This window comes from Phyllostomus discolor, chromosome 12 (genome assembly GCF_004126475.2).
Source record: "Phyllostomus discolor isolate MPI-MPIP mPhyDis1 chromosome 12, mPhyDis1.pri.v3, whole genome shotgun sequence".
Lineage (NCBI taxonomy): Eukaryota > Metazoa > Chordata > Mammalia > Chiroptera > Phyllostomidae > Phyllostomus > Phyllostomus discolor.
This window is the reverse complement of record NC_040914.2, coordinates 70,523,978-70,550,666: the sequence shown is the minus strand read 5'-3', so window position 1 is coordinate 70,550,666 and position 26,689 is coordinate 70,523,978. Positions and strand designations below refer to the sequence as shown.

The window sequence follows — 26,689 nt, the reverse complement described above, 5'->3', positions numbered from 1 at the left end:
GAAACTTCCCAAAGATTGAAACAACCCAAATGTTCAACAGCACGGCAGGCAACAGTACGTTAGTTACAGCTATGTTTTATTTAGGGTTTCCCATGTGCCAGACTCTGGGGAATGCCCTTTTCATTTGATGTCTCATTTTGTCCTCAGAACAGCCATTAAAAGGTGTGTACTATAAGTTTTCCCCCATTTTGCAGAGACGTAACTAATTAGTCCTAGGTCACATTATACAAACAAAAGGATTGTTATCATTGACAATTATTTTAGGGAGGCTGGGTCCACTTGCCTGTATTTTAACTGATGAAATCCGATTACTGTTTGGGAGACAGTGTAGCTCAGGCCAGGGTTCTAAAACCTAAGTACCTAGAGAGACTAGGTAGGTCATGTAAATGAGAATAGTATGTTAGGTGTATACAGAAGGGAGGGGTGAGGGCAACAGTGAAATTAGAAATACATCCGTTGTTTAAAGGGGGATAGCCAGTATCTTCGATACCACTGACAGACCTAGGTAGGCCTAGAAGGAATGGAAAATCACCAGGCGGGAAACTACACTGTGGGAAACTAGCCTGGGAAACTGCCTGCCGACCCTACCCAGGACAAACAGATGCCCAGCTAAGATTGGGGTCTGGGGTTGGCCTATCTGGCATAACAGGATGCAGTTTTCACTTGAGCCAGTCAGACTCTGACACCCCAAGCAGTTAACCTTCATGGGTTTTTGCGCTTAAAAAGCCTGCCCTAAGAACAACAGAGTGAGTCTTAACCTCCCTTGGTTGGCTCCCCAATCTAGGTTAGCCCCCCCCCCCCCCCCCCCCCCTGCTTATTTATTCCCCGCTAATAAACCCTGCTCTTTGGCTCACTGCATCATCTGGTTTGCTGAGCAACTCTGCCCTAACAATTACTAGATTTGTTTCCCCCCCTCAAGATTTTATTTTTAAAGGAGAAACATCAATGTGTGGTTGCCTCTCACGTGCCCCAAGCTGGGGACCTGGCCTGCAACCCAGGCATGTGCCCTGACTGGGAATCGAACTGGTGACCCTTTGGTTCACAGGTTGGCACTCAATCCACTGAGCCATACCAGCCAGGGCTCGCTAGATTTGTTTTAAAGACTTTTATGTGAAAACATCCAACTTTTATATATTAGTGTCTATATTAGTTTTCTATTGCTGCAATAACAAATTACCACAAACCAGTGGCTTAAAACACAGATTGGTTGTTGTTGAAGGAACTCAAAAAAAGCCTGGAGGCTTTAGCTAGAAATAAATGATAAAGAGTTACGCAAATGTCTTGGAGTTTGCAAATTGGGAACAGAGCAAAGCAAAAAAGCATTCCAAAGAAGAAAAAAATTAAGTTTTTACAGTAAAAAGCATCTTCTTGAGAGTTACCAGTTCTGCATTCTTAGCCCTAGGATTGGTCCAGGATGGTTATCGGTCAGATGTCGGGCAGTCAGGATGATGGATTCCAGGGGGTTCAGAAGATGGGCACCAACAGGTCTGGTCATGTTCTATGGTCTGGATAATGGATGCCAGGGGGATGTATTTATGAGCCCTTCAGTGGGTAATCAGTATTCTGGGTACCCAAGTCCTTCAGGGGATAATCAGAGGGTTGTGTGCATGTCCATTTGTAAATCCAGGCATTGACACAGACCTGGAAAGTTCAAAAGCGTTTTAAGTTCCCAGGCTAGTTAGAACAAGAATGGAATCTTTCATGCCTTGACCTTCATGTTAATAATTTTAACAGCTTGGTTAAAATGACTCCATTTTATATGTTCCCTGTCTTCACTCCTTCCTCATTATCTCACAGTTCTGGAGATCAGAAGTCTCAAATGAGTCTACTAGGCTAAGACCGAGGTGTCGGCAGGGCAACATTTCTTCTGGAGCCTCTAGGGAAGAATGTGTTTACTTCCCTCTTCCAGCTTCTCAAGGTCAGTAACGGTGAGCTGAGTCGTCCTATCACTGATTTCTTCAGTAGTTATATCTCCTTTTGCTCTCTTCTCTTCCATTTTTGAACACCCTAATGATTACACTGGGTCCATTTATGAACTCTCCCCATCTGCAAAGTCCCTTTGCTTGTAAAGTAATATATTTACGTATTCCAGGGATTAGGATGTGGGCATCTCTGAGCAGGGCGGGTATTATTCTGCCCACCCTAGGAACTAATTTGGATTTAAAAAGTACTGTGGGCCCAAACCAAACCAAAAACCCACAACAAAGGCCAACAACAAAAACCCCACATCTATGTGTGGGGTAGGAACCATGGGCTGTTTTCTTTTCGGTATGCTGTTTAAGAGTGCAGGCTGCCTGTGGCTAATGTGGGCTCAGCCACTGACTAGCCTAAGCTTTTGGTAGTCATTTAAAGTAGCGTAAGACTAGTAATGCTGCCTGCCTTACAGGAGAGTTATGAAAATAAGATAATACACAGAAGCATAGAAAATACTTAGTGCCTGCCATATAATAAGTTCTCAATAAATGTTAGCCATTATTCACTTTTGGAGACTCTACCTAATGTAAAATTAGGTAAATTCCTAACTAGAAAAATTCAAAAATCCCACTAAATTATTCTGAAGCAATTCCTTTATCTAATTTTACATTAGGAAGTAAATTCCTTGGGTTATGAAGGTCCTTGGATATATATTTATGGCTCCATCTGTTCCCAAGACTGCATTTGAATACAGTATGTGTCTCTGGACCATTAAGCACATAATGGCTAACAGTTCCATGTATTCTCATTTCCTTAAGCAGGTGCTTCTGTCCTGGAGGGCCTCAGGGTGCAGCCTCAAGTGATCCCACTAAACGCTGGATAATACGATTAGCATCTCCTTCAGGTTGCGGTTGCCCATCCTTGCCAAGCACCAGGGAGGGCTGTGGGCCGTGAGAAGCCAACCCAGGAACTTGTAGCACCTCTGGGCAGACCTAATGCAGGCATGCAGGCACTGAGCAGAAGTGCCAGCCCCTCGGGCACACATGCTTTAAACCACAACTATGAGCTATAAGGAAATCAGCATTACTAAGCCCCTGCAGACTCAGTCCTTCAATCTGAGATAACTGGAGTGTCTTTGCCATAGTTAATGAAATCTAAAAACCTATCTTTCACATAGGATGATACCCATACCAGTAAAAAACACCACTGTATTATAAAGCACAGCTTAACACTTTTCTGATTGTATTTATATATCTGTACATTAATCCTCTTGTAGATATTCATCAAAAGTAACTTATATACCAGTTTTTAAATACCTTTATTCACAAATCAGTTTAAAATTGGTCAGTTTGAATGTCACATGTATGAGAAAATAGATAATAAAAAGCATATTTACAATGAAACCATTATTTTATATAACTGAATCATCTGATATGCTATCTCCTGCAATAATAATTTAATGGACCCAAGTCTGATTATCCTAGAAAGTTTTGAGTTCGGTAGTTTCTTGGTGCTTCTTTATGTAATCCAAGGGTTAAGGGAAAATTCCTGAAAACCAGCAATTGGAACCAGACCTCTCTATGATTGAGGAGAGACAGATGTGAGAGAAAGGACACCTTGTCACTTTTTCTAGGCCCACAACTGCTGCACTTTGCAGAATATGGGGGAGAGGGGAGCACACAGTGGAAGAGGAATGAGTCATTCCCAACCAGTATATCGAACATTTCTAAATTAAGTGTTCATGTCTAAAACACAGGTTTTTGACAGAAGCTATTCAGCTATCTATGAAGTGAAATGTGTATGTGATATAGTCAGGGAGATGTGATGTTTACAAAACCATATACATCTTATTTATCTTTAATTTTAAAATAATTCATTCTCTTTTTGGGTATGCAAGTGAGCAATGGAGAAAGTGGTGCATCTGCAATACCTGAAATTAAAAAAAGAAAAAGAAAATGAAATAATCATTGTGCAAAGATTTGACTCCGTTTAAAAATGGGCGAGATTAGAGTGTGGATCATGGAACCCCATTAAATGCAGAAGCAGAATATGCGATAATAGAGCATGATGGGATAGCAGACTGGCCATGAGAAAGCTCCCAGGTAATTAGTCAGCAAAGAGAGATTTGAATGTACTATGTTATTCATTCTTCTGGCTTGCAAAATAAACTGACTACTTGCCTGCTGGTGCCAAGGACTTCAATGCTTCCAGAAGATTTGGGCTAGAGAACTTGACTAGGCACCGGAGGGGTTCATTTCTTTCAGCCAAGATGCCTCTATTTAAGTCACTTTTGAATTTTGTTTCAAGCTGTCAACAAAATATATTTATAAATGACTATTAAAACATATCATTTGGAATGGCAAAATAAAACAGAATCAGATTGTGCATTTCATTAATTCTTATCATCAAAAAATATATGGATTAATGGGGGGAGGCATTAATTTGAGAGAGGGAGGGAGACATGTTGGGGGGGGGGAGAGAGACACACACACATACACACTCTAGTTTGTTGTTCAAATAAGCATTAGGCCTAAGTGAGCAGATTAACAGTAGATTTCAAGTGTGGCCTGTAGCTGTAGGGACACTAGGCAGAAAGAATTTTATGGAGTGCTTAGGGGGAGGAGAGTGCTGTGATTATGAACATGGGCATTAGATTAGGATGATCATGATTTGAATTCTTTTATGGTGGCAATTGATTTGTCCTCCACCCTGGCCTTCCTGGTGGCTAGTGGCACACTTCTAGAATAAGCTAGGTTTACAGTACTAACTAGGCTACTGGTTTTTTCTCCATATGATACCAACTGGGCTATATAATGGCTTATTTATTCACTCTTTTATTCAACAAGCTTTTTTTTATTCTATCCAAATTGGCTTTTTATTAATAGTAAAGACTATTGGCCCTGCCCAGGGTTCAGTTGGTTGAGCTTTGTTCTGTAAACTGAAAGGTAGCAGGTTCAATTCCCTGTCCGGGCACATGCCTAGGTTGCAGGTTCATCTCCATTTGGGGCGTGTTTGAGAGGCAACTGATTGATGTTTCTCTCTCACATTGACGTTTCTCTCCATCTCTCTCCCTCCTTTCCTCTCTCTTTAAAATCAATAAGCATGTTCTTGGGTGAGGATTAAAAAAAATAGTAAAGACTATGATACATACTACTTGCAAATAGTACAGGCACAAAAATTATAAAAATAAACTAGCAGATATTTAAGAGCAAATGTAAAGTTTGTATATTAGGTCATTAAAGATTTTGTACACTTTTTAATACTGTTATTATAAACTAGATATATGAAGCAAAAAAAAAAGAGCAAGGTGCAAATCAGCAACTATCATATGCTACCATTTCTACTTTTAAAAGGAAAAGGATATGGACAAACAGCCCACATGTGCACAGACTACCTCTGGAAGATTACTCAGCCATTAATTGTTGCCTAAGGGACTGCATCAAGGAGTGAGAAAGAAACTGCCTTTTATTGATTAGCATTTGGTGAAATTTAAAATTTTTTAGTCAATCATGTACAAATTCTTAAATATTTTGATTAGTAATAAAAAAAAATCCCAATGCTTTATTTACTGACTTGAGAGACAAAGAAACATTGATTTGTTGAAACACTTATTTATGCATTCATTGGTTGCTTCTTGGATATGCTTTGACTGGGGATTGAACCAGCAACTTTGATGTATGGGGACACTGCTCTAACCAACTAAGCTACTTGAGCAGGGCTGATTCACAAGTCTTTATAGGCAACCCACTATGGTGTATGTATTGTTCTAGTGTAGATGGGCTAAAAAGATGTAGACTACAATTTTTCCCCCTCAAAAATACAGATCACAGCCAGTTTTACATAACTGAATATGAAAGATGAAATGAAAAGACAAATTAAAAATTTCCAAGGGTCTTCTTTACTGATAGGGGAGCTTACTAAATGTGATAGAGAAGTCATAAATTTATTATATGAAATTGAGGCAACAAATGAATAAGAAATAGTTTCTCAGAACCATTTTCCACTTGAAGTTTTTGTTCTTTTGAAAAAATATTGATAACTGTAGATAATTTATAGTAACATCCTACCTTATATTGTGCAAATTCTAGTCTTGGTTGAGGGTAGTCTCCAAAAACTTCTTCAGTAATTTTTTGAACTCTGTCTTTTTCTATTCTGTTTTCATGAATGATCCTGGAATCCACTATAGATGGAAGATTTCAAATAAAACATGTTAGAAATCTATTTCATCCTTAAAGTATCCTCCTTTCATTCCTAAGCTTTTAATTTGCTTGTATAATTTAGAGATAATGTCTAACCATTACTGTTTCTTCTCTTGATTGTAATAACTTCTTATTGTAGAAAAATTGGAAAGTACAGGCTGATAAAAAAGAAAAGAAAAAAACCACCCACAATTCTACCACACAGAAATAAGTGCTGTTAACATTTTAATATATTTCTATCTAGCCCTTTTTTAATATTTTTCTAACTAGCCTCAGTGACTACAAATATGTATATTTTTAAAACTGGAATTATAACACACAATTTTCTATCCTTTACTTAACATGAATGAAATCAATAGCAGTTTCTACATCATTGGAGAGTCATAAAAATGTTCAGTTCATAATGGCTGTACCATTTCATTTTACTATCATTTTAAAAGTGTACTTCCAAATTTCAGTTTTTACTTTAAAACACACATACTATTTATATCTAGCCCAAGGCTTCTTTCTTGTAGAGGTGTAGTAGCGTTGTGAGTTTCAAAGGTCTAGGGAAAAAAAAAAAGAAAAAAGTGAATGTTTTCCTAATTTTAACACCTTGAGGTACAGCTATTAATTGATTTTAGTACACAAAAGTGTGTCAAATTTTATCTTTATCTTTCTCGAAAAGAAGAGATTTGAGGTCACATCTGGCTGAGCTGAGCATTTCTCCTAGAGCAGGGTACTGCCGAAACTGCTGGGGCCAGCAACATGGCTGTTTTGCCTGAGGGGCTCTGTCTGTACCTTTTATCGTAAAAATGGATCTGGAAGAAACAGGAGGTGAGGGCAAAAGCTACAAAAATCAAGGCCATATTTGCAATGTGATGTTTCATCTTTGTAGCTATGTCTTCATAACCCTAAACAACTTGCTGAGATTCCTTTTGGAAAAATAACTTTCCCACTGAAAGTCTGAATTTCTCAAATCCCTTCTCTGACCTTCCTTCCACCATCAAAGCCACTGTGCCTAGAACAGCTGAAATACATAAATATAGGGTGGGGCCCAAGTAGGTTTATAATTGTGAGTACATGAAACACAGAGTACATTCTTGTGTTATTATTAATTATTGTATTATTTTCCATACATACAACTGTAAACCTACTTTTGCTCCACCCTGTATAATACATGTAAGGGCTCAGATTTACACACAGAGCGTTAGTGAGTCACCCACTGAGTCTGAACATACGAGCACACAGGTGTCATGCAAAGGAGCAAACAACCCTGGGCCTGTGAGGCCAGATCTGTTCTTATCATTAAAGGGAAACAGTGCATTTAAATAATTTTAACAGATAAATAAATTGTGGGACTTAATAAACCAACGCTTTTTCCATCACTTCTAACCCCTGTATCACCTGATTGACTGATGGGACAAAAATTTTGCTTCTTTCTTGCACAATAGAACACTGTAATTAGCTTGAAAAGGCAGCGTTAAGTTATTCTAAAAAGAAAAGAAATTCTAATTAGAGTAGCTGATCTAGAAACTGGGATCTATGCCATCATTTTGTTTCCCTTCATGTTAACAAACTGAAAGCTTTCTCTACTTCAGTAATACCCGAAGGGATCTCCTTTTACTGGAGGTGGACTTTCCCACCTGCCCAGTGGCCTCTAACTCATGTGTAAAGAGAAAAAGAAGACTTAACCTGAAAGAATGTCACTGATTAGCTCACCTGATTATACTGCTCAAAAACAATAGCCTTAAGAGAGTCCAGATATCGGCTTCTGAAGTCCATTTTCACAATCCGATGATGTTTGCTAGCAATTGTCAGTGCCTTGAAGTGAAAGTTATAAGACTATTAAGATTACTGTGTCTGACTTCCGGCAAGATGGAGGAATAGGTGGACGCACCGTACTTCCTCCTACAACCAAGATTAGAAAACCAATAATTTACAACAATAATTTACTATCAGAATAACACCCAGATCCGGCAGAGGATTTATCTGAATGGAAGTCGGGCAGCCAAGAAGTTGAAGTAGACGTATTCATCCGGACTGGTAGGAGAAGACCAGCCCGGCGGGCGCGGGGCTGGCTCGGGTTGGCGGCGCGCGGAGGTCGGGGAAGGTTTGGTGCGAAATCGGCACAAAAGCCATCCGGCGCGCAAGAAGGCAGCGGTGATCCCTGAGTACGCAAGCTGTGGCTGGCAGACCCAGAGGGGCAGCGATTGTGGACCAGGGCAGAACTTGTGGCCCGGAAGCCCAGACAAGGGTCTGAGTCCAGGGGAACGGAACTACCGCCATTGTTTTCTCCCGCCCCCACATATAACGTCATAATCTAGCGACGGGGGCGCCCAGCCCCGGTGAACACCTAAGGCTCCGCCCCCCACCGTAACAAGAGCAACCAGACCGGAAAAAAAAAGGAGAGGCAGGGGAAAAAAAAAAAAAAAAATGTTTTCAACAGAGCAGATCAGTCCCCCGGGACTCATCCTTTTGAGCGACCAAGAATTAGCCAATCTATCAGATGCGCAGTTCAAAACACTGGTGATCAGAAAGGTCACGGAACTGGTTGATTTTGGACGAAATTTAGATGAAAGAATGCAGATTACCATAAAACAGATGCAGGAAGACACACGGAGGAGAGCCAATAGTGAAAGGAAGGATTATGAGTCTCAAAACAATACAGTGGACCAGAAGGAAGATAGAATCAACCAAGCAGGAAAGCATGATGAAATAAGAATTCAAAAAATTGAGGAAAAGATTAAGAGCATCCAAGACACCTTTAAACGTTCCAATATCCGAATTATAGGGGTACCAGAATCAGAAGGGGAAAAGCAACAGATTGAGCACATATTTGAACAAATAATAAAGGAGAACTTCCCCAATCTGGCAAAGGGAACAGTCTTCCAAGAAATCCAAGAAGCTCAGAGAGCCCCAAAGAAGTTGGACCCAAGAAGAAACACACCAAGGCACATCATAATTACATTAGCCAAGGTAAAAATGAAGGAGAGAATCCTAGAAGCAGCAAGAGGTAAGGGGACAGTCACCTACAAAGGAGTTCCCATCAGACTGTCAGCTGATTTCTCCAAAGAGACCTTACAGGCAAGAAGGGGCTGGAAAGAAATATTCCAAGTCATGAAAGACAAGGACCTACATCCCAGATTGCTCTATCCAGCAAAGCTCTCATTTAGAATGGAAGGGCAGATAAAGTGCTTCTCAGATAAGGTCAAGTTAAAAGAGTTCATCATCACCAAGCCCTTATTTTATGAAATGCTAAAGGGACTTATCTAAGAAAAGAAGATAAAGAAAAGACATGTATAGTAAAAGGACAGCAAACTCACAAATATTAACAACCACACCTAAAGCAAAACCAAAGCAACTAAGTAAACAATTAGAATAGGAACAGAACCACAGAAATGGAGGGCACATGGAGGGTTAGCAGCAGGGGGGTGGGAGGAGGAGAGAGGGGGAAAAGGTATAGAGAATAAGTAGCATAGAATGTACGTTGAAAATAGATAGGGGGAGGGCAAGAATAGTACGGGAAATGTAGAAACTAAAGAACTCATAAGTATGACACATGGACATGAACTAAAGGGGGAAATGTGGGTGGGAGGGGGGTACAGGGTGGAGGGGAGAGAAGGTGGGAAATGGGACAACTGTAATAGCATAATCAATAAAATATATATATAAAAAAAGATTACTGTGTCTATACTTGTATTTATAATATTTGTGGAAGTAAAATTAGGAATTGCAGTAAATGAATAGTTTCTATTTAAGAGTGAAAAGAAATGCAGAAAAATGAGAAAAAATGTAATCTCATGTCCTGTTACTCAATTTAAAAAAAGCCTAATGGCATAAAATAATCAGAAATACAAAGTCTTTTGTACCATTTTTAGACATATTTAAAGTTAGGAATTATAGTAAGTTCAGACCTAGAAGTAAACAATGAATACTCAAATGTTACCGTTTTAGACTACCAGTCATCTAATACTACAACAATACTGCCACACAAAAAGGCAAATATATATGCTTTAGAACAATACTGAAGAAAAAAATACATATTAAGTGCAATTTATAAAAGCTTCCCATTATCTCGAGAAACAAGTGAGAAGGCTGAAACAGAATTAGTAAGGTAAGATATTTACCTGGAACTGGAGGGTAGAGATAAGTTTGCCTTGAGATACACAAAGAAAATATAAACATTAGCTGTTGGTGTAATGCTTAAGCCAGTTGTTGCAGGGTGGACTCACCTGGCTGTAGGTGGATGAATGACTACTCTAAATTATGGAGGAAGAGGCCCCAAACATAAAGAAGCAGAGGTAAGTGTTAAAGGGAAGTAGAAGCAAGCTGCAGTAGATATCTTCCTGCCATTCCAGTGAATAGCCCAGGAATTTAAATGACCAGCAAGTCTGTCTGCTGGGATCCCATAGCTCTTGAATCCAGAACCCTGGAGTGCACGGTCCACTTAGCACTAGAGATAATGCAGCCAGGATGGTGGAGCTGCTCACCTACAACCGGCTGAAATGAAAGCTCTGGAACCAGCTGAGGTGCCATTGTAGTTGTGATGTTAATAGAGAATAGAAGTAGCAGCAGTCACCAGGCCTACACAGCGGTGGCTTATTCTGGGGAAAGATGCTAGGAAGCCAGAGCCATAACAAGAAGCAGGCTCTGAATAGAGGCCCCTTTTTATGTTAAAGCAGTCTTCTTGTGCACAAAATTGAGGAGAATGATTATAAATGAAAATAATGTTCATTAATAGGCAAATTATGCAATCACAAAAAAGTAATGGTGTGTATCATATGGAACCACATGGAAATGTTTAAAAAGCAAGCGACAGATGGTAAGTACAACCCTGGTTTTGTAATAAAACATCTGAAAGGAAATAACAAACTGTTAATAGTAGTTATCCTGAGTAAATGGGATTGGAAAGAAGGGTATGAAGTTTTAAAAGACTTAACTGTTGGTCTTTGGAGACTTCTGTGTTGGTTCAAGTTTTACATTAAACTTGCATTACTTCTAGATTTAAAGACGATAATGAAGAGCTCCGAACCAGTGCTCACATTGCTTTCCCATTTGCAGAAGAACCACACTTGCTTACCTTAGGAAGTCAAGAACTACATGTGGCACTTTTATATACAATGCTTAAACCCACACAGACCCCTGAGATAGGATAGTAAAAGTTTATAGCTGTAGTGATTGGTTCCATACCTGGCCCAGAAGGGGAATACTGCTCCTCAGCTGCGAGGAAGAAATGAAGGCGTATGGAGTCTGGGGATAATACACCACGTAAGTAGGTTTGTACTGGTTTGGCTTCCGATACTGTGTTCCCCAGGCAATTCGAATCCATACTGCATTCTCCTCAGCATCTCTGAAGGTGACCGATACCTTATTTAAAAATAAAAATAAAAAATTAAGTTTCCTAGTTAAAATCTCGTGGCACCAAGAAAGAACACATGTTTTCTAGGGGGGAAGGATGTCATTGTAATCTTCCACATAGCCCTTTCCCCTACTTTTCATTACAGTGCTTTAGGAATCTTTGAGAAAATATTTTGTGGTTGTTTTGTAGACATATACACCTTGCAAAGTCTTTTGGAAGAAAAATAATTTTTAAAAGATTTTATTTATTTTTAGAGGGAAGGGAGGGAGAAAGAGAGAAACATCAATGTGCGGTTGCTGGGGGTCATGGCCTGCAACCCAGGCACGTACCCTGACTGGGAATTGAACCTACAACACTTTGGTTTGCAGCCTGCACTCAATCCACTGAGCTACGCCAGCCAAGGCTAGAAAAAGAATTTTTAAATCTACAACAGGGTGTGATGCCAAAATTTTTCAATAGTTTATTGGGCTTGTCTTGAAAAACTGTGTTCCTCTACCTGTAAGAGTTTATGAGTAAGGAAGCCTTACAAATGACATACTTGTTTTAAAATGGAGCCTTTCTAGAGTTGAAAGACTTAAGAAAAAAATAAAAAAACTCAATAGGCACAGACAACAGCATGATGATTAGCAGAGGAAAAGTGGGTGGGGAGAGGTAGAAAAGGGTAAAGGGATAAATGGTGATGGAAGGAGACTGGACTTGGTGAACACACAATGTACAGATGATGTGTCATAGAACTGTACACCTGAAACCTATATACTTGTATTAAATGTCACTCCAAGAAACTCAATAAAAATGGAGCCTTTTTAGCAGAGTGTGCCTATAAAATTTAATAGTAACACTTCTATGTAGTAATAAGAATTACTAGCTTAAAAATATATGAATCCTAATGCTTTATAAATGTAGCTGAGATGCTAAAAATTACTTTAAAGGAAAGTTATGTGGTCAGAATATAGGAAATTCTACTTGGTTTCCATTTCATGGATAAAACGTAAACCTTTCTAAAGTTTTAAGGATGATTACCAGTTTGTCCTGGAATTCAGCAGCCTACTCTTAGATTAGTAGCTCCCCCTTAAGAGTTCAGGCCCTGCAAAGGAGGCACTTGAGACAGGTGTACTTGGCCGGCCCATGTCTCTTTACTTCCTCCCTCTTATATCTTACTCCAGTAAAGCAGGTTGCAATGTGGCTGCTGGCATTAAGAAGGCAGTCTCTTTGACTCTGCCCACTCTTTATTTGGCTGCTTTTCCAAATTCCCTTGGTGCCTCATATAAGGCACCCTCCCTAGTCCTAGGTGAGGACGGTGCAGAGCTGCCTGGCTTTCCCTGAGTGAACAGTATAGAGATTGGCCCCAACAGAGGAACCACTACTGCCCTGAATGGAAGATTAAGTCTCGCTCTGATTATCATCTTTGTGTTGTGTTACTAAAGCAAAAACACCTGTAAAATCAAGACTGAATACAGTATATTGAGGGCACACTTTAACTAGAGGGAGAAAACTGGTAGCACACAACACATTCAGGTAGTCTCTCTAGCCCAGAATGAGAATCTTTTAAGTGAGGGTTCATGGAAGGGCTTAACGAGGCCTGTGACCTCCCTGACCTGGATGCAGTCAGGTGTACACGTCTAAGTGTACGCTTTTCCAGAGAGAGGTTCTAGATCACTTGCCAAAATTCTCATTAGGGTCTATGATCTAAAAAAGGTTAAAAACATCAGTGGGCTGAGAGAAAAAGGCTGTCCCCAGCATCAGTGTAGTCTTGGCCCAGCTCGCATCCAGTGTTCCAGCTCACATTCTTGGAGTAAAATAGATGCCTGAAGAGGTGGGGCCCGGATACAAACTTTTATTATTTTCCAAAGAAAATATTTCAATAGATGTCATCCCACAATAGCTGGGATAAAGCATTTTTCACTAACAATAGATCAATAATGCTCAAGCTTAACTGGGTGACTAATCCCACCAAGGTTCCTAAGTGGTTCGGCTAACCTGGGACCATACTCTCCAGGGGGGTCCAACCCACGGCCCAGGACGGCTGTAAATGCTGCCCAACACAGAATCGTAGATTTACTTAAAACATTATGAGATTTTGTTTGTTTGTTTTTGTTAGTGTGTATATTTAATGTGTGGCCAAGACACCTCCTCTTCTTCCAGTGTGTCCCAGAGACGCCAAAAGTTGGACACCCCTGGTGCTGTCAGTTACTGACTACCACCCGCAAGCTACATGAAGACATAAAAAAAGGTTAGCGTGAGAATCAAATGAAACCTTATAACACACAGAACCGCCACATACTTAACAGACTGTTCATGATAGTCTGATACATGATATACAGCATAAAAAAGTAGTAAATGTGGTTTTTATAATTGAAACATTTTTTTCACCTGTCTCTTCTTTGTAAGTTTTCCAAAGAACTTTGTATTCTGAATGGTTTTACCAACCTGCCACTCCACGCCCTCCTTCTCTCAAAGGCTCTGTACTGGATCCCTGAACTTCAGGCTCTATCCATCACTCCTCAGTTAGGTTCCCTGAGTCTTCTCACACCAGCTTCTCTATCCCATTGACTCAAGGGTAGGAGTCTTAACCTGAAGTCCATAGTTAGAATTCAGGGTACCTATGAACTTGGTGGGAGGAAAAATTGTATCTTTATTTGCCCCTAGTTTCTAACTGAAATTTATCACCTCCTTCAATTGTGATGAATAGGCAACAAAACAGTAGAATTTTAGGACCAATTACATTGTTGTTTATAGAAATCCTAAATTTTTAAAAATCACATTACAGTTGTTGCAGATGCCTCAAAACTTTATACCCCATTACTGCTTAGAAACTAGTTGTTTGTACAACCACCAAGAGATTATGTATAAAGAAGCACATGCATAACTACATAACAATTTAGCATTTTAATACTTTAATAAGTGTATGTTAAATAGTTGGTTTCCCTTGTAATTTCTATGTGTTTTATTTACAGCCTTTAAAACCAACTCTTCTGAGAAGTGGTCCATGAGCTTCATTAATGGCCAAAGGGGCTCCTTGGCACGGAAGAGGTTAAGATGCCTGTCCTAGAGCGCAGGTGAGTCACCCTTCAATCCCGAGCACCGGGAGATGCTACTTGGCATGACATCACCACCACCAGCCTTCAGGAAAGTGGGGTTATCCGTCACTGGTCATGTCATGAGGAGGAAAGTGAAGATGAGCTGGGAGTCCTGTCATTTGGAAAAGGGGTTAGGACATGCTGACCAGTTCAGACCAGGGGACCCACAGATAGAGAAGACACAGGAGCTTTACTTGTACATCTCTATCTTCTAAAACATACAGTGCACACAGCACCTCGGTCTCTACCGGCCTTTCAAACAGGACAGATATGTCCCATAATGAAGCTCCTGTGTCCCTGGCCTCTCCTGCTAGTCTGTCTGAAATTCACTTGGGGGGAAAAAAGCTTTTGGAATATGGCAGTGATGAAAAGAGAAGAAAGCTGACAACTGAATACATGGGCATTAGAGTAGGAGGAAATGTGTTTCGACTCTTCTCCTTGAATGGTGGGGGCAGGAGGCACGGGGCTCGGAGAACACGAGTTCCTGGTGTCTGGGAGAGGCATCGAGGGAGGAGAGGGCACTGAGAAGGAAGGAAGCAGATACACTCTGAACTGGAGCCGAGCGAAGCTCTCTAGGAGGTTTCTTGTTTGGGGTAAAGTAGTGTGGGAACGCTGCCCAGAGTGGTTTCAAAATGAGTTAGCCAGTCCTGTCCAGCTTCATAAAAAGGCTGGTTCTAGAAGGGTCCAGGCCATAAATCCACAACATTCACAGAGAGTTGGCCAGGGGCTCTGTGTCAATGAGGCTTTGTTTGGAGAAAAAAAAAAAAAAAATCAAAAGCGGCTGTGTGTGCCACACCCAAATGGGACTCTCTTTTCATCTCCAAAAAAATTTTAATTTCACAGTAAGACTATTTTTCAAATAATATAATCAAAGATGACTTTGGAGCAAGGTATAAAAAGTATTCATAAAAGAGAGAGGGAGAGACATATCTTCCCTTTGGCTCACAATTCTCCTGAATTAATTTATAAATTAAATGAAGCCCCACTGCTGAAGATTTTGTTTTATAAATCTGATAAAATGATTCTAAGATTCATCTTAAAGAATGGTCAGGGTGTTTTTGGTAAAGAAGAGTAATCGGGGATAGAGGCAGGGTGGACTGGCCTCAATGGTTATTAAAATATTTTAAAAAACTGCAGTGATGAAGGGAATGGGGGAGTTTGCAAAGAATGTGCCCAATTCATTTATTGCCCAGCATTTGCTGAGCCCTTGCCTGGGTCAGTGGGGGGCAGGATGGTCAGAGTTCTGCTCTCAGGGAGCCTGCAGGCTGGGAGGGAAACTGACAGTTCAACCAGAAAATGGGAAGAGTTGGTGAAGAGCACAGGACAGGGGGCAACCAGTCTAGTCAGGGAAGCACTCTGAGGGAGCACCATTTAAGTGGGGGTAAGAGGAACAGGGAGGAATGAGGCTATTCCAGGTGGTGGAGGCTATTCCAACCAGAGGGAATAGCCTATGGTAAGTTCAAGGACTCAAAGAAGATTAGTTCAGTTTAGCTGGAGTGTAGAGTGTAGGCTGATGTCACCTGAGAGGCAGGCACTGGATCCAGGGGGACATGAGGAGGAACACATCAAGGAGTAGAACAACACACAGACTCTAGAAGTCTGAATGAATCTGAAGAGTCCAGTGAGGATAACACCCATGGGAAAAGCTGAATTAGTAAACAAATAGTGTTGGGCTAAGTCATTAGCTTCTGAAAGAGAAATCATTAGTGAGTCTATTCGTCTCTCCCTCCATCTTCCACTGAAGAAAATTCCTGCAGCTTAGCTTCATTGGTGGAGGGCTGAGTGGTAGCACCAGTGGGACGCTCTGGTGAGGGGCAGAGATACAGGAAAGGAATTAGTCATGGAGACAGTACAGGACCAGTTTAGGATGTGTGGAAGACAACCAGAAGACAGATGTACAAGAACAAAGGGTTTGACTGCCAGTTGTCTGAAAGTGTGACCTTGAGCACAAAAATGGATGTTGTGCATCTTTAAAAAAAATTTTTTTTAATTTATTTTTAGAGAAGGGGAAGGGACAGAGAAAGAAACACTGACCGGGAATTGAACCAGTGACTCTTTGCTTCGTGGGAAGACACCCAATCAACTAAGCCACACCTGTCACAGTTGTTGCGCATCTTTCTAGCCCCAGCATCTGGCACATGACAGAAAGGAAGCTGAGAGAACCTGCCCAGTGTAGATGTGAAGAGCATGGCCTGGAAGCCACCTGCCTAGGTTTAAACTCTGGTTCTGCTGTTTTCAGCCGTGTGACCCAACTTACTTCACCAGCAGGATGCAATGAGTTAATAATTGGAAAGGGGTTAGAATGGGGCGCAGCTCACATGGTGTTTGCAATCAGCACGACTGTTGAAAGAGAATGGGCCACGGGACTGTGATAAGTATCACTGGCAAACTGCAACAGGGAGGTTCTCAAACTTGATTGGGCATCAGCATCACCTGGAGGGCTTGGGCTCGCCCCCAGTGTGTGATTCAGTAGGTCTAGTATGTGGCCCAGGTATCTGCATGTCTAACAAGTTCCCAGGTGATGCTGATTCTATTAATCCCGAGATCCCACTGTGAGAGCCATGGCCCATTAAAAACTCAGTTTCAACCTGGCAGTGAGGGTGCTAGCCAGACTGCAAGGGACTTATGCATAAAGCCAGCAAGGTTGGAGCACCCTTTCAAAAAGTCTTTTCGGGAGGTCTTTGAAGGGGAGCAATAAATAACACCCCTCTTCTCTACCCTTCTGAACAACTAAGAAGTGAGGCAAAAGAGTTGGCAGGTGGAGGCCAACATATAACTCATATTACCAAGAAATTGATGACCCGGCTCATATTGCAGGCAAATGGCCCTCTGGACAGTATAACCCAGAGTCGGGCAGAGTTGCCCATGTGGCTGCTGGCAGAATCACTCTGGGGGGCCTCCTTTGCAGGGTAGAGCTGGGCCCTGGAGCAACAGAATAGAGTAGGTGGCCTCTGCAGGCAGCTGCTCTCACTCAGGTTAGGTCAGTGCTCCTGCTGGAGAAAGGGGGAGGGGAGGTAGTGAAGGGAAACCTCTACATGAGGGACGTCACAGGAACAAGAAATATTTGCCTCCAAGTGTTTTATGCTTAATGATGAACATGGAGAGTGGGTGTACTTTTACTGAGACTTGGGCATGTGTATAAGTGGTAGAGTAGGTATCAGATGAGATCGGAAATGTGAAAGACTCGAGAAAAACCAAGCACACAGGCCCTAAGAGGATGTAGGAGATGGATGCAAAGCACACAAGAAGGGTCATTATAAGAAAGGAGGAGAAGCATATGTTCAGTGACAAGTGGATGCACAGAAAGAATGAAAGAAGTTACGAAGCATGAAGTAAGGAGAGGCAAAGACAGGTCAAGGAATCTGTGTATGAAAGAAGAGGGAACGCTAACCATTCTAGGGAGGATGGACACAACGTGGGTGAATGAGACAGATTTGGTTGGCATGTCTTCATATGTAGGAGGACTAAGGCAGACTAAAGTGGAAGGACAAGACGATGAAGTAGGAGAGGTTGTTAGAAAGAAGGATCACAAGATAATAAGGGTGGTGCTTCTGGAAATGGAGTGGCAGGTAAGATTCTTGGGTGCTCTTGAGACGCACTGACCGCCACAGGAGCCTCTACGCATCCACGGCCAGGGGACTAAAATCTGTTTGCCGTTAAATTAAATCAACATTTTAGTTCCTCAGTCACACTAGCCACATTTCAAGTGCTCAGTAGCCACATGTGGCTACTAGCTAGGGTGCTGGACAGTGCGATATAGAACATTTCCATCCCCGCAGAGATCTGTTGGATGGGGTTGCTCTTGAGAAAGAAGCATTTGCCCTTGAATTGAGAAGTGAGGGGAGAGGAAAGTTTTCATAGTAAAACGTTTTGTCTTTGTTATGGACTAGAATAGTACAGAATATTACTAATTGAAATTCTTACAAATTAAAAAAATGTAGTAGCAAATTTTAAATGCACAGATGCCATGAAACTGGATTTCATGGAAATTCAGAAAGATTTTGTTCTTACATTTTTAATGCTCTTTGAAGAATTTTCTTAAATGAACTTTTGAATTGTTTCATATCAAAAAGGTCAATGTCTCCACCTGTCAAAGTGAAAAGAAAAATTAAGGGAGCTACACTGTCTTCAATAAGTGCATTTACAAAGACCCTGAGGTGAGCATTTGTGTAACCTCAACGATCAAATCACACAAGTGCTGCCGGTATTCTGACACAGCATTGCTAAATATACTGTTCATTTTCCCCGTAAATGAGTAATAATTACCTTGTTTTGAAAGAAAAGATACTTAAGAGGAACATACTGCTATTCATTTTCAAATTGCCAAAATATCCAGTACAAATGTTCACTTTAAAAGAGGAAATGTGGAGGAAGGGGGGGAGGGGGCAGTCCGCGTGGTAGCCTCTGCCCCCCTCATCCTATTGTGGCAGTGCAGGGTAGGCTGTAGGACTGGCAGACAGGGGTTGGGGTGAGGTGATTAAATTAAAAAAACAAAATGAAAATAAAAGGGAAAACGTTACCTGGTTCTTTAGTCATCTGAAAAACATCCCAAACTTTCTGGTGCCGATGAAATTGAGTATCTGAGAGAGGGAGGAAGAGCTTATTGCTATTCTATCAAAGAACTTTTAAGTAATGTGTTATGAATATATATTTAATAACATGAAGCTGGAGAAACTAGTGGTATTTACAAATTAGGTTATATATTTTTATTCAAAACATAAATTTTACATGGATTAAATTTACTCCAGGCAAACAAAACACATCATAAAGAACTACTCAATCTAGTAGAGCTCTAGCATTTACTCTTAAGTCAGAAAATTTATTCTCTTTCTATACAGAATGCGGCATTTACTGAGCAGGCCCAGAATAACGTGCTCCCCGTGACCGGTATGTGCGCTGGCTGGATGTTTCTTTGTCTGGAGCAATCTTCTCCCAGCTCGTTGCAGACTTCATTCCTGCACCTCATCTAGGCTCTAGGAAAATGCCATCTGTGCCATGGCCTACCCTGATCATCCTACCTCAACTGACTCCCATCCCACCCTGCTTTAGTTTCCTTCACTACCTGACATTACATCGTATGTTTAAAGGGTCATTTATACAGTCCTTGTCTTCCCAGCCAGAGTCCTGTGACACATAGGACTTTGTCTTGTTCCCTGCTGTATTCCCAGTGTCTAGACACTGGCTGGCATGAAATGAGTGCTCTGTATATAGTTGATGAATAAATGAATGAATGTATGAATCTATGACACAGGAGACACCCTTCAGGAGTTATAAACTTAAGGGTGTTTGGAGTTAAAATGGACGTAGGAAGTTATTGAGTTTAAATCCCACCACATTATCATCCTGGGATAGACTCTGTCCCTGCACTGACCTCTGTCTGCATCCCTGTGTCTTTGCACCTAGGATCAAGGTGCTCTGCGCCCCATAAAAAGAGGTTGTTGGCCCAAACACTCAAGGGCACCAACTTGCTATGCTTTTTTGTACTTTCTTGTCCTTCCTACAATTTAGTGTCTTTTTTTTTCTTATTTGGTGCCTTGGTGTCCCCACCTCCTCTCTCACTCCACTTAAGGCAATGGTCTGACAATTGTCGATCACCTAAATTTTGTCTGAAATGGGTGTAACCTGGCACAATGTGACACCTGCCCAAGAGAGAGCATCCAAAGGGTTTTTGTTCCTTTCTGGTATTCTCCTCTTGGTTCTGTGTTTCAGAGTTAAGATGGCTTGCTAATTGATCTGTGAATACGGTTGTTGTAATAATAATAGAAACTAAAATATTTTGTTGTTAATGATTCCATTAAACCTCACGCAAAAGCTCATGTCAAGTGGCAAGGACTTAAATACACATGAAGGCATTTCCTCAAATAGAGTATGTCCTAGACTAACCTGTGGTCTTTGTGACAACCGTGGTCTGCCTCTAGTGTCCCCTGTCTCAGCAAGGAACTCTGTCTTCCTTTTAGTTGCTTCTACAGACCCTGAAGCCATGCGGGCTCCTCCCACTCAATCCCCCAGACCATACCGCCTTCAAAGTCCACTTTTAATCCTTACATTCCTTACAAGATGCACCATCATAAGCCCAAATTTTCAGAAATATACTTTCAATTCTATTAATAATACAAATCTTAACAGATATTTACTATGTGCTTATTATATGCCAGTTACTGTGCTAAGAGCTTTTCAAGCATTTCATTCAACCCTCACAATGATCCTGTGCTATATTATTATAATATTATTATATTAATGGTGCTACTATTATTTCCATTTTACTTAATAGAAGTCTGAGGCCTAGAAAGGCAATGTGACTTGGCAACAGACACAAGACTAGTAAGTGACAGAGCTGGGATTTTACACACCAGGTCAACTTGACTGTAGAACCAGAAGCTTTACATACAAAACTGCCTCTCTGATGAAACTGCATTGGTTAAATGTAAATACAAATCACCAAAACTTACAGATGATGTCTAAAAGGGCAGCGTCACTGACACGTGCACGCTTCTCCTGAAAGAGAAAGTAAAACATCCAGTAAGTATGGCTGCAGGTTTGGTTCTACCCCACTTGCAGCACACTTTAGAACTGCTTACAGACCAGGAGCACCCTCTCAATACCTTACTGACAACCTGTCTCTGACCTATGGTCTCCTGTTAAGTAACAAATACATCTTTTGATTCCTGTTTCAGTACAGGCACTCACAACTGTTCTCCCATAATCTACTCCTCATTTATCACTTTTAACTTTTTGTTTTGTTTTTCTTTAATCAACTTCTAGACTTCCCCTACAACAGGGTTTCTTAACTAGGCACTACTGACATTGTGAGTCAGATAATTCTGTGTTTGGAGAGCTGTCACAGGAGGCTAAGGGGCTTCCTGGCCTCTGTCCACTGGAAACCAGCTGCACCCCCCTCCCCACAGTTCTGACAACGAAAAATGTCTCCAGACATTGTGTCCTCTGGAAGACAAAATCATCCCAGCTGAGAACCACTGTTCTATACGTACACATTTATATGTATGCATGGCATATAGTTTCTTTCAGTGTACACAAAGATCTAGTTTATTCTTTTTAATGGCTAAAGAATATTTTGTTACGTGGATGTATCATTGATTGGCTAATCTTCTATGTGTAGTTGCAATTTTTTTGGTTTTTTTAAACAATGCTAGTTAATGTCTTTATTTATATATAAATCTTTACATGTTTATAACTACATATATAAATGCTTGTCGATTATATTTTTATTTATATCTTTATTTTTAATAATTTTATCCACATGAATTTTCAGAAGTGGAATTGCTGGGTCATAAAGTATATTTACTTAAATATACTTTACTGTGCTTAAATATACTTTACGGTGCTACTATTATTTCCATTTTACTTAATAGAAGTCTGAGGCCTAGATTTTGAGGCCTAGAAGTCTGAGGCTATATTTACTGTAAATATACCGGAATATGGGAATTCTTTGTAACAGCAACTTTTCTGAAAGTCTGAAAGCATTTTAAAACAAAAGCAAATGATTAAATAAATACATGTGAGACAGTGTCTCTTTCTGCACAACCTGACCAACACATCTGAGTATTATCTTTTCATCTCTGACAATCTGATAGGTTAAAAAAGAATACTGCCCATTGTTTAACTTGTATTGATTGATTGTGTTTTTCTCTCCCATGGTATTCACATTTTTCTTAATGATTTGTAAGCAGTTTTGATAAGCAGAAAAGCCAACTAAAAAATAGTGTCTTCTCCACTACAGTAGTGCATAGTTTCATCACTTCACAGTTTAGCAGCTGCTTTAAATCTCGTTTGAACTAAGGAAAGGAAAGAAAACACCAAAGAGGGTAGCATGATGTTCAAGGTTAATCACTTTGAACACTGTTACCTCACAAAGCAGGACCAAGTCATGAACAAGAGATTCCTTTCTCTCTCCGGAAGTTGATGTCCTCCTGCAGTTGATTTTCAGATAAAAACCCCAGGCTTGTAGGATTGTCATCATTTCAGCCACTGGGATTTTCAAGATGGTCCTCTTGACAAACTCGGCAACGGTTTCATCCATTTCTTTAGCACTTTAATAAAACAAAAACAGCACAATAATAACCAGCACAAAAATTTAACTTACCAGTGAATTATTTTTAGCATATTTCTAGCTGGGATTTTGATTTGTAGGTCAAACACCCAAATGTTTATTTTACCTTTTCTCAGGCAATCTGCAAAGTGTTTCAACAAGAGGATTTAATATTTTCTCCTTAAGCTGTATATTTAAATATGTTTTAGAGTTGTTTTTTTTTTTTTAAAGATTTTATTTATTTATTTTTAGAGGGAAGGAAGGGAGGGAGAGAGGAGAGAGAGAAACATCAATGTGTGGTTGCTGGGGGTTATGGCCTGCAACCCAGAAATGTACCCTGGGCTGGGAATCGAACCTGGGACACTTGGTTCCCAGCCCGCGCTCAATCCACTGAGCTACACCAGCCAGGGCTGTTTTAGAGTTTTAAAAAATTAGGGCTCTCTCTCCTTTCTTGGTTAGAGTATTTTGATCTTTTGATGGCAATGACATGGAAATCATGAAATCATTTACTGATTCATGTAACAAAGTTCCTGGGCACTTATTCGTGCCAGACACTTTTCTAGGCACTGAAGTTAAATGTATCTTTAACCAAAAAGACAAAAATCCCTGCCAGTATGGAGCATCCTTCTCCTTGGGAGAGGACAGGCAACAGGAAGTCACAAAATGTATTAACAGTGGTAAGTGCTGCAGAGAAAAAGGAGTAAGTCGTGTTAGGAAACTAGTGCTTAGTGAACGTGGAGCAGGGCTGGGAGTGAGGTGGCAGTAGGGGTGGAAAGAGGAGGCCCCACAGAGAAGTTTGACATCTGAGCCAGTCCTTGTAGGAGTATGTCATGTGTCTAGCTATTGGATGAATTTTCCAGGCAGAGGGAACAGCAAGTGCAAAAGTCTTGGGGTCTTCAAGGAAGAAGAATCCCTCCAGGAGACCAGAGGGAGAAGCACAGAGGAGGTGAGGTCAGAGATCATGAAGGGCCCTGAGGGCCACTGCAGGGATCTTGGCCTTGACTCTGACAGAAACCAAGCAGCTGGAAGTCTTTAAGAAGAGACAGGATATGCTCTCATTTAGGTTTTCTACCAGGATTAATCTGGCTACTGTACTGAGAATGTAGACTAGGAAGAAGGGAGAAACAGGATGCCAGCTAGGAGGCTACCTCAATGATGGAGGTTAGAGGTGATGGTAGACCAAAGTGGAGATGGTAGGAACAGGTCCGATTCTGGATCCACTTTTAAGAGAAAGTCCACAGAGTTTCTCAGTGGATTACATGCAGGTGTTAAGAGACAGGAATCAAAGATGATACCAAGGTAACTGAAAGAATGGAGTGGCTATTACCTGAGATGGGGAAGACTACTGGGGGGTGGAGGAAAGCTCAAGAATTCTGTCTGTTCTGAACATGTCAATTTTAAGGTTAAGTTTTAGACTCTAAGTGGAGAAACTAAACTGCTGGAGTTATGAGCTTACAAGACACAATGGGAGCTGGAGGTGGAGAGGATTACAGTCGTCTTCTTTAATGGCATTGCCAATTAATATAAAGCTACTACATCCACTTTTCTGGCCCCATGCCTGATTCTTTAATTGTCCAAAAGGTCCTTGCCACAAATCTGGTGTAGCTCCCTCAGCAACAGACAGGGTAATGATCTTCTGGAGTATAACTAAGGTTCTCTTAAAGCTGTAGCATAGGGTCGGGGATTCTGAGCCCTTCTATTACTTTCTTTAGGGAAGAAGCTCTAGGCCAAGGATGACAGTTGATCTCAACTCTACTACCTCATCTGAGGACACTGACGGACATCTCTCGTTCTCCCTCAAAATACAGAACATAACCAGGCAAGCAAGTATGATTTCTAAACAAAGACTGAGTAGGATATCCTCAGACATTAAATACCCTTAACAGCCTATCTTCTAGGAAAGAGCATACAGACCTTGCTTGGTGTCCGTGTTTAAGACAAGAGGCAAGAGTCAGTCTGTCAATCTCATCTGCTACCACCACAACTATAGATTTCTAAAGACAGAGGCATAACCTCCTACCCTACAGAAATCCTGACTGTGATGTATGTCTACCATTTAAGTGTTTGTTGAATACTGCATGTAATTTATTATCACTGACAACTTCCAAAAAGAATGGTACTGACTGTATCTTAAAAAGATACTTCCCTGACTGGTGTGGCTCAGTGGATTGAACACTGGCCTGCCAACCAAAGGGTTGCTGGTTTAATCCCCAGTCACAGCACATGCCCGGGGTTGTGGGCCAAGTTTCCAGTAAGGGGGTGTGTGAGAGGCAACCACACATTGATGTTTCTCTCCCTCTATTTCTCCCTCCCTTTCCCTGTCTAAAAATAAATAAAATCTTTACAACAGTTAAAACAAAAATAAAGAGGAACTATGGAATCATTTAGAAATGCAGTGGCAGCAGGAAGAGAAAAATAACTGAGTAAAGAACACGAGAACAGAATCAGTCTCATGAAAATGACCCCAAAGTCAAGACTGAAATCCTCATGAGGCCCTGCACTGTTTGGTATCTGCCTCCATCCACATCACCTACCATGATCTTCTTGGCTTTCTGAGCTACATTAGCTTTTTAGTTCCTCTAATACAAAATGACCCCTTCAAGGTCCATGTATCTGCAATTGTCCCTGCCTAGAATATTCTTCCTGGACATACTCCATGGGAAACTCTTGCTGTAATTCAGGTCTCAGTTCGGATGGCTTCTCAGGGAGACTTATTTTGACCACCCAGTCTGAAGTTATTTCTCCACCTTCATTGCTTGTCTCTACAGAACTATCTGAACTTATCTTGCTTATTAATTACTTCATTGCTTAATAATATTTTACCGAGCTCCACTAGAGCAGGAACTATGTTTGTCTCATCCATGGCTCTATCCCTACATGACAAATACCTGTGGAATGAAGTGTTACTTCCCTTAAGCAGTGAGCCTGAGGAGATAACCTGGGAAGCATTAGGGTCCAACAGTCCGTGAAGCACCAAAAACAGGAGAGGTTGGGGTGGGCTTGTTAAAATGCAGATTTCTGGGCCATATCAATTTAAACTAGGGCTGGGGGGTGGTCACTGAGTAGGGCTTGGGATTCTGCATTTTGGAGTGCCTGAGATTCTAAATTTTGGGTAGTTCGGAGAATGCCATTCTAAACAATTTGGTAGAAAGAGTTCACTCAATGTCATCAACCAAGTTGGAAAACTCTTTTGGGTAAACTCATGATTCCCTGTGATTACCTAATTTCTTATTTCCTAGTTCATAGCAGCTCAATGCCTGGACTATAGAAGCTGGTCAAGATATATTTGTTGAATGAACTCATGACAATAAAAAAAGAGCCCTTTTAAGCAAGTTTCCTGTAGACCTATACCGCTGAAGAGCTGCAATAAGGAGCATAAGAACTGAAAGCGAGAGGCTGCATGGACGAAAAGGGACGGAACCCATGGTTAACTGAAAAATCAAAACACCCCACACGCGGCAAAACAGCAATCCAAAACTGGGAAAGTTGCGCATCCCATCACGTGACAATTCGAGAAGGCTGGGCACAGACGCACACTGACGGAAGTCCCCGCCCCAACCCGGGCGGACGTGAGATCACCACCAAGCTTCATTGCCCCCTGGGACCTAAGTCTCAACCATAGTCCTTGCCTCTCCTCCTCCAGCCGTGACCAAGCGCCAATCCCGTGCCTTAGGACGTGCGGCAGTCGCGGAAAAGTCGCCCCAGAGGCTTGGGATGTCGGTTCCTGAAAGCTCCCGTCCCTCCAGAGCACGATTCCTTGTCGCTAGGGCCTCTCTTACCGTTCACATCACCAGCCGTCTCACTCCACAGCAGCTGTTCCCGCCCGTTGCGTCTTCAAAGCTGCCAATTGCAGTTCCCGCCGCCCTCGAGCCCCGCCCACTGGGGGGAGGGCAAACTTTGGACTGTATCTCCAGCGTAGGGGGTCGCGTGGGAAGAGCGGCAGAGAAGTGGCACTCATTGAGCCCTCACGTCACCTTCTTAGCAGGGAATATTGTTTAAATCAGTTATTTTCACCAGTGACACCTGACTTGTTGGCTCAGCTTGCTCTTTAGGTTTTGCCGTGTTTCTGTAGGCTCGTCTCCCCCCCTCCACCCCGCGTAAAATGGGTCCG

At 41.3% G+C, this 26,689-nt stretch overlaps 1 protein-coding gene across 1 annotated transcript; it reads right to left on the bottom strand.

Moving 5' to 3' along the window:
* Positions 1–3,204: 3,204 nt before the first annotated feature.
* On the bottom strand, positions 3,205–26,552 carry CENPN (centromere protein N). Its single transcript, XM_036013568.1, has 12 exons — positions 26,358–26,552; positions 22,396–22,579; positions 20,981–21,026; positions 19,052–19,111; positions 18,543–18,618; positions 17,318–17,453; positions 11,286–11,462; positions 7,815–7,916; positions 6,595–6,658; positions 5,982–6,094; positions 4,095–4,221; positions 3,205–3,844 (listed from the first exon to the last, which is right to left on the bottom strand). The coding sequence occupies exons 2-12, from the start codon at positions 22,567–22,569 to the stop codon at positions 3,762–3,764; spliced, it is 1,158 nt and encodes a 385-aa protein (XP_035869461.1). The 5' UTR covers positions 22,570–22,579; positions 26,358–26,552; the 3' UTR covers positions 3,205–3,761.
* Between the last annotated feature and the right edge of the window lie 137 nt (positions 26,553–26,689).

Coding starts and splice junctions, on each gene's coding strand:
- CENPN (XM_036013568.1), bottom strand. CDS start 22,569: ATGGATGAAACCGTTGCCGAGTTTGTCAAGAGGACCATCTTGAAAATC. Junction 7,917..11,285: donor GTATTCCCCTTCTGGGCCAG/GTATGGAACCAA, acceptor TTTCACTTCAAG/GCACTGACAATTGCTAGCAA. Junction 3,845..4,094: donor GAAGTCCTTGGCACCAGCAG/GCAAGTAGTCAG, acceptor TTTTAATTTCAG/GTATTGCAGATGCACCACTT.